The following is a 7,830-nucleotide window of genomic DNA, read 5'->3' as shown; positions in this document are numbered from 1 at the left end:
TGTGCGTCTGCGTGACACCAGCGCGGATGTCCCAGCCAGGGGAAGGGGAATTCAGGCGTTGCTTCTCGCCGTACTAAAAGCAGAGGCTCCATCACAGCCTCGGCAGAGCGTGTGAACCGGGACCACGAGGCTGAAGGCACCTGGACGTCACCCCGAGCCACCGGGGTAGCAGCCTGGGAGCTCCCCATGTCCCGGTGTGCTGGGGACATGTGCTTTCGGCGGGGGACCCTGGCATCTGATGGAGACGGCCAGGTACAGTGCCTCTCTCAGTGGGTCAGCGCATTTTGGGGGGAATTGCTGGGAGCAGATGGGTTTGCTGGGTGCGTTATTGCCCGGTGCTGCTGCACGTGGCCGCTGCAGAGCCCACGTGGGCTGGCGAGCAGGGGGGTCACCGGCCACGCTGGCTGGGAGGTGGTCACTGGGAGGGGTGGGAAGCATTTGAGATGGGGAAAGACTTTTGGGGCTCGCACCCCCTGAGCCAAACGGGGCTGGTAACTTGTGGGGAGCCCCGATGGCTCGCGGGGTGCTCAGGTGCCGGTGCTGGGCTCTGCAGCTGCCCCCCAGCCCCTTAACGACCTCCGTACCGAGCAGGAACACGGCGGCCCCCGGCCCCCGGCATCACAGCCCCTGCCCCGCCGCGGGAGGAAGCCGAGCGCCCGCAGGATGGTGCACGTGTGCCGGGAAGGACGGGGCCATGCGGCTGGAGCTGCGGGCGCCCTGGGACCCCGCGTGTGGGGCTGACCCAGCTGGCACCAGGCAGGGGGAAGGCACGAGGACAACCCCGCCCGGTGCCAGGGCTGGGAGCCCACCACGTCCCAGCCACGCCGGGACCCGGCCGCCACATCTCGTTTTCCCAGGGGAAGCCGCTCCGCTCGCCGCCAGCCCTGCCCGGAGCCGAGGCCGGAGACACGGTGCCGTTGGCCGCCCAGTAGCCGGTGTAGGATCTGTCTGACCGTCCCGCTAACAGCTACATCTGATTACTGGGTCACCAACGGGCCGTCGCCACGCTGCGCCCGCGGGAGCTGCCCTCGGCGGGGACGGGGCGGCGGGGGCGGCGGGGGGCTCGGTGAGGGGAGAGCCTGACTGACGCCACGGTGCTTTGGCGCTCGGCAGAGCAAACACAGGGGGGTTACGCTCGGCAGAGAGCAAATAAACGTTCAGAGAGCGCCGTTTCCTTCTCCACGTGCTTATTAAGAGCGAAAGCCGGCCGGCATCCCACCCACACGGGCACCGGGGGGCGTGCACGGGGCTGCGCACCCCGCCCTCAGCGCCTCACGCTGAGGCGCCCCGGGGCCCCCCCTCAGCCCCCGGCGCCTCCCGAGGGGCGGGGCCACGGCGCGGGGCGGGCCGCGCTGGGGCGGGGCCGCGCGCAGGCGCAGTGGCGGGCGGAGCGGGAAGATGGCTGCGGCGGGCGGAGGTGGGCGGCGGGGCGCGGGGCGGGCGCGTTGCCATGGCGACGGCGGGGCTGGAGTGGGGGGCGAGGGTCGGGCCCGGCCCGGTCCGGTCGGGCCCGGTCGGTGACGGCGCGCGGTGTGTTGGGTGCCCGCAGGCCGGCCGGAGGACGCGTTCACCGTGCTGGAGCTGTCCGAGTACGCCAAGAGCCGGCCGTGGTGGCGCAGGGTGTTCGCGCCCGGCTCGGGGTCGAGCGCGGAGAAGTACAACGTGGCCACGCAGCTCGTCATCGGCGGCGTCACCGGCTGGTGAGCGGCACCGGCACCGGGCACCGGGGGGCGGCAGGCGGGGGGGGGAGCCCTCCCGGGGCCGGCCCCAGCCCCGGCCCCGGCCCCGGCCGCGGGCCGTTTGCTGACAGCCAACGCCAGCCCCCTGCCGCGGGGCTGAGCCGGGGCCGGTGCTGGCCGGTGGCTGCCGTGGGTGTCCTTCGTGCCGGGAAAGCGTCAGCCCTGCCAGGGGGGCGGCACGGCTTCAGGGCGCTCCTGCGTGCCCGCAGCAGGAACGAGAAGGAAAAGCGCCGCTGGTTTGGGCCGCGAGGAAGCCAGCCCTGTGACCGGCCTCCCGCGCTCCTCCGTGGGGGGACAGCGGGTGTGCTGCCGAATCTCCTTCTGGAGATGGTGATTAAAAATAATAAAAAAAAAAAGGTATCCCACCGAAATCACGTGCTGATTTTGGTTAAACCACGTGTTTCCGACTACGCTTTCGGGAGAACACGATGCTGAAGAGATAAGAATCAAAGCTGCGAAAGCCTGAAATGCCGTAGTGAGAAGTAAAGAGCTGCAAAGTGTCACGTCTGGCCAGGCACAAATTCTCCTTCTTTTTCTCCGCTTGCGTGTGGCCTTCTGCTGTCAGCCAGCCTGTCTCCAAGCCCCAAGCAATCAGCACCGAAGGCAGGCCTGTCTGTAGGATGCGTGATGTGCGTGCTTGGTGTCGCGTTCTCCTCACTGGATCCTGGTTGATTTGCAGGTGCACTGGCTTCATCTTCCAGAAAGTCGGAAAGCTGGCAGCAACGGCAGTGGGAGGTGGCTTCTTCCTGCTTCAGGTGTGTACGAAGAGCGGGCCAGGCTTTGTGAGAACGCTGTTGGTGGGGAGGAAGGGCTGTCTTAGTGCTCCTTACTTGTTGGGACGTGTGGGGTCAGCTCCCTGCTCTGCCAGAGGCCCTGTGTGCCTGCGGATGCCATGGGCGTATGTTCCCTGGCACAGGTCGATGCCCCACGTCCACAGGCAGCGTAAATAAAGCGTGTTAGAACCAGAGACGTGCTCAAATGCTGCTCATGGAGTCACGTTAGAACATCGTAGAAACACCCTAGATCACCTCAGGGGTGCTTCTCAGCTCTTAATAGCCAGGGCTGATCAAGTCTTGTCGGTCTGCAAAGGCTTGTTAAAGTTTTGTGGGGGGGTTGCTGCTGACGTCTTGCAGGGCCAATTCAAATCCCTGAATAAATTTCCTCCCTGCTTTAGTAGCAGCAGAGCAGGAGCATAAGCTTCAGGATCGCTGAAAGGTGCTGTCTGCTTGGGGCTGGCTGACAAAGGCCAGGCCAAGGCACGTGGGTGCCGTTGCTGCAGAGGCATCTGAGTGAAGTGGAAGCAAGCTTCGGCCGCGGTGATCTGCACTGCTGCTGCAGGAGGGGCTGGTCAGAGCTGGCTGCTGTAGTTAGGCCGTTTCCTCCAGCCATTTCTTCTGGTTTCTAAAAACTCAGAAACTGAGGAGAGCCTCTCAGACGCTGAAATCGAGTCCGTATATCCTGCAGGAGGCAGAAAGCTCTCAGACCTCACGCAGCAGTCTTTGGTGGTTTGCTCCCAAGGCGCTCTATCTCGTGTGACTCGTTCTCACTCTTCTGGTTCCACTCGTTCTGCTGAAAGCCAAAGGCTCGCTCTGAGCAGGGAGAGTTTCACCCCGTTGAATCATCCTGACCAGACGAAATACTCAGGGAGGAACAGGCTATTAATAGCAGCGTCCACCCGCAGCAGCAGGAGAGCTGTGGAGCATCCCAGCGATGTGCATGGCAGTTGTGAGGGGGAAGGGGGGGGCAGCTTTACGCTGGAGAGGCTGACACAGCTAAGCTGCAGTGCGTGCCCTTCTGTTAGAGGATTACTGCGGGAGGCAGATGTTGCAGGACAAACGTAACCACGGGGATGGTGCTTTGTCCGGTTTCTGAGCTTGTGTGCTCATCTTCTCTCAGCCTGCTGGTCCAGGGTGTGGGGGCGGCGTTGGTCTGGGAAGGGGTGGGTGGGCACGGGGTTCTCTTTAGCCGGGATTTCACTCCAGGAGCTTTCTTTCCACCCCTCGACGTTCCAGATCGCAAACCACACGGGTTACATCAAAGTGGACTGGAAGCTAGTAGAACGGGATGTGAACAAAGCCAAGCAGCAGCTGAAGTTTCACAGCAGCGGTAACAAAATGTCTCCAGAAGTGAAAAGCAGAGTGGATGAGGTGAGCCAGTTCTTCCAGGGTGTGAGCAGGTGCCCTGCTGGAGGCACGGCAGGAAACAGGATTGAATTCTGCGCTCCTGTGGATCCTCCACCATGCAAATACGAGGAGGGAGCGCTTGTGTAAAAGCAAAGCTACCTACACGAATTTGAGGCAGATAGGGTGTCTTCTAGGCGTGACGCCTACTCACCATTTGTTGTGGCAAAGTCCTTGGGGTTGGAAGAAAACGTGCTGGGATTGTGGGGAGCTCGAGAAGCATCTCTGCAGGCTGGGAAGCAGAGCTAAGCAGGTCTGGCGGCACAGTGGCCTGGTTATTCCGGGCTCTGCCATAGCATGATCTGACTCACATGTGCCATCAGCAGCCCTTCTGTCAGGCTCAGCTGCACAGCGCCCGTCAGAGGATCCGGGCTGCATTGGGATTGTTTCACAGTTCAGGTGCCACGGATACAGCAGGGAGGCCGTTAGGGAGTATGCTGAGCTGGTGCTGAGCAGTGGCCGCTCTCCCAGTGTTGCCCACCTAAAAGAACAGCCCGAGAGGTGCCTTACTGTGGGGAGGGTGGGTGAGTGGCTGCTGCTGTTGGAGAACACTCTCGCCTCTTCTCTCCCATGCTTAGGTGATCATATTTCTGAAGAAGAACGTTATCCTGACTGGAGGGTTTGCTGGAGGATTTCTGCTTGGAATGGCTTCCTAGGAACTACAGTTGACTCTCCCTTCGTGCCCAGCCTCCCTTGCCCTCCTCTCCCTCCCGTTCCCTTTAACGTAAAAGTCAGTGGATGTTTCCAACAGGCTCAGCCCCCTGCTCACAGGTTCCAGCCCTTATTTCTTACAACGCTGCTCCAGACTTCCAGCTTTTACCTGTCTGGGCTGTCTGGGTGCTGGGACTGGCCTGAAATTTTTGACTCCCAATGCATCATTGTGATTTCTTTCCCCTCCAAATACACCCTGTCCCAAGTTCTCAGATGACTTGCAGCCTCATAAACGTGTAGTGGCAGAGAAATCTCTTAAACGTGCTTCTTTTCAGGTGTGCAGGACCTGTGCATTTGTCTGCCAGTACATGTGTACAACAGCTGCCAGCCGTTGACTGCTATTTAGCTTGCACTTTCCCTGCTCCGGTGCCTGGAAAGCCTGTGCCTCCCTCTGTGCAGAGCTGGGTGTGAAATGCAGATATTCCTGCATGTCCTGGAGTGGCTGCAGAGGTGTCGGGGGCAGCTTGGGCTGTGTGGATGAGGAGCACGTTCGTGCTGTGTGTGGCGGTGGGGGTTCTGCCCTCCCCCTGCCCTGCACGTGGGTGGCTGTTTGGCTCCTCGCCTGCTGTTATTTATAGCCCTTACTGGAAGTGCAGCTCTGGCACTGCAGATGGAAACTGAGCACCACGGGTGGCTCCGGACTCTCTCCTTATCCTGCGTTCTGAAAGTAGAGCTCCTTTCTCGCTTGCTGGCTGTCAGCCTGGTGCTGAGGTGCTCTCGTGGTGAGCAGGCTCGCGGGGCGCTCGCCCTGTCTGTGTCAGCCTGCCTGCCGCGGGCGGCGTTTCAGCTGTGCCGCTCTCCGCAAAGCGCCTTGGGGCTCAGCGTGGTGTTTGTAAGCCTGCCGGGGCCTTCTCTGGCCACCTTGGAGTTGGTGGTGCTCTTACAGCCACGTGGGACGGGATTGTAGGTGGCAAGTGTTCAGGGTCCGTTGTGCTGGTCCAGGATCCCCGTGGCCAGCTCCGTTGTGGTGTGTCTGGGGAGGAAAGAGAAGGTGAAACCTGGTTAGAACTACTTCGAGCACAGTCCCCTACCTGTTGCTGCAGGGTACAAACTCCAGCCCCCTGATCTCTTTAAGCAGCTGGACTCTTCAGTGCTTCCAGCATCTGTCTGCACCCTGGTGGCTGCCGTGGTCAGGGGGCCGGCTGCCTTCCTGCAGCAGCTCCTGGGACTCGCAGAATCCTTTGACTGCATTTGGCAACAACTCCCGTTTGTTTCTCCCCCAACCTGAGGCTGTGGTTACGAAGATGCTATGCGGAGCAGCTCAGCCTGCCTGCTTATCTGTCACTCTGCATACAAAAACAGGGTACTGTAAATAACAAAAAGGGTGGGGAAAACATGGGTGTGCCCTTGTAGGAGTAGATCGTTTCCAAGCTCTTTGCCTTGGTTTTGTTTCTTCTTCGACTTTACCATTTCCACACAAAAAAAAAACAACGTGCTTGCTTAATCCCCTTGCTTATTTCCAACGGCTGTAGCCCTTCTTCTGCAGGTAATGAGGCAGCCCAGATGCAGAGCTCAGGTGTTCGTGGGAGGTCTGGCCCGGTGCAGTTGTGTGCAGAGCAGAACTCTAACCTACAAGAAAAATGAAAAAAAAAAAAGTTTAAAAAAAAAATATCTTAGAGGTGTTCTGCACTGGCTGTGCTTGGTTGGCATTAGCACTTTGCAGAGCGTGGGGACTTGCACGGTGTAGGGTGATGTCCTCCAGCAGGTACACGCAGGTGTTCGTGCCCAGAACGTTGATGTGAAGCCCACCTTTCATGGGGAACGTGATAGAGAGTGGTGATGCACGTGGGTGCCCAGGACACAGCGGTCAGCAGCTGCACCCCATCTCCCGTGTCGTGTGATGCCGTTCTGAACATAGACTGTTGGCTCTCGGTATGGGTACAGGGGGGATCCTTCCTCAAAGAGCTGCTGGAAGGGCTGGAGCTGGGGGTTCTGCCACCAGAGGTTTTGGGCTGAGCACAGGCACTTGTTCGTTTTGTTTCACTTCTGATTGAAGTGTCAGCATGGCAACACTTAGATTTAGCTGAGGTTTTTCACCTTCTGGAGATGAATAGAGGCTGCAGGTAATCAGGAAACTTAAGTTGGTGTCTTTGCTCCTGTCCTACCAGGGAGAATAAAGGAGCAGCTGGGCTCACATCCTTTTAACGATGACTTTTAGGAAAGCCATCAAGGGCTGCAGGAGTGATGCGATGCAGCAAATAGGTCCTTGATAAATCGGTGTCTGGGAGTGGAGTGACAAAAGCGTTTTCTTTTTTTAGTAACCCTACACAGCTGGATGTGGCTGAGTTAATACGTTTGTATTGCAGAGTATCTCTTGTTCCGGTAGGGAAACAGCATTGCTTCCCCTCTGCCCGGTGTGCTGCATAACCCAGCTTCTACCGAGGTGCATCACAAATCTTACCCAACGGCAAAGTTCAGAGTAAATGCTGAGCAGACCTTAGGGCTGTTTTTCAAGCTCAGATAAGTCGCTTTCTGCCCTTTGCAGGGAGGGGTGCACTGGATTCTGCTCCACAGGGTCCCGACTTGCTGCTATGGAGAGGAATGGCCCGGAGAGGGAGCCAGAACGTCTCAGTTCCTGCAGGAAGCGAGTGGTTGAGACAAATTCATGTTGAGTTTGGTGTGAGCACAGGCAGGGAGTGGACAAGGACATCAGCATCTGGCAAATCTTTCTGCTGTGCCAGTGTCGGGCTCACGGCTGGCACTGTTTGACGCTGCGTGCCCACACTGGAAGGTTTGATGCTCTGTGGGAATGCATTTTCATTGCTGCAGGTGCCAAGATGAGGTGTTCCCCCCCACACTCCCCAACACACTTGCTCCTTTTGGTCTCGTTTCAACAACTTCTGGCATCTGTACCAGTACGGGAAGGTTTAAAACACACTAGGCTTTTAAAGTCTTTTTATATATTGTATGTAAATGCTTGTTGAAGTGATATTTTATTAAACAGTTTTGCTCTAATTTCCGTGTGAAGTCTGTTGGCTTCTCGGGAACCAGCGCGTTGCGTCTTCGCCTCGCCCTGCGTGTTGCATTTTATTCATGGGCGCAGTTGCAGTCGGTCTGGTGGCACAGGACGACCAGCCTCCCCTCTTCTGCAGGTGGCCCTGGCTGAGGGTGAGCTGCCTTAACAGATCCCTCTCCCTGGTGATCCTGGCACCCACTGCCCACGCTCCCAGAAGCTGGGATGCCTTCGGGGCAGGAGGTGA

At 58.7% G+C, this 7,830-nt stretch overlaps 1 protein-coding gene across 1 annotated transcript; it reads left to right on the top strand.

Moving 5' to 3' along the window:
* The first annotated feature begins 1,271 nt into the window (after positions 1-1,271).
* Positions 1,272-7,585, top strand: FUNDC2 (FUN14 domain containing 2). Its single transcript, XM_080554635.1, has 5 exons — positions 1,272-1,417; positions 1,550-1,700; positions 2,419-2,494; positions 3,752-3,886; positions 4,498-7,585. Exons 1-5 carry the CDS (start codon positions 1,399-1,401, stop codon positions 4,573-4,575), a joined length of 459 nt encoding a protein of 152 aa, XP_080410761.1. The 5' UTR covers positions 1,272-1,398; the 3' UTR covers positions 4,576-7,585.
* The last annotated feature ends 245 nt before the right edge of the window (positions 7,586-7,830 follow it).

The sequence above is a fragment of the Anser brachyrhynchus genome (assembly GCF_964034855.1).
Source record: "Anser brachyrhynchus genome assembly, chromosome: 13".
NCBI classification, from domain to species: domain Eukaryota; kingdom Metazoa; phylum Chordata; class Aves; order Anseriformes; family Anatidae; genus Anser; species Anser brachyrhynchus.
This window is presented reverse-complemented; position numbering and strand designations above follow the sequence as displayed.

Coding starts and splice junctions, on each gene's coding strand:
- FUNDC2 (XM_080554635.1), top strand. Junction 2,495..3,751: donor GTGGCTTCTTCCTGCTTCAG/GTGTGTACGAAG, acceptor TCGACGTTCCAG/ATCGCAAACCACACGGGTTA. Junction 3,887..4,497: donor TGAAAAGCAGAGTGGATGAG/GTGAGCCAGTTC, acceptor TCCCATGCTTAG/GTGATCATATTTCTGAAGAA.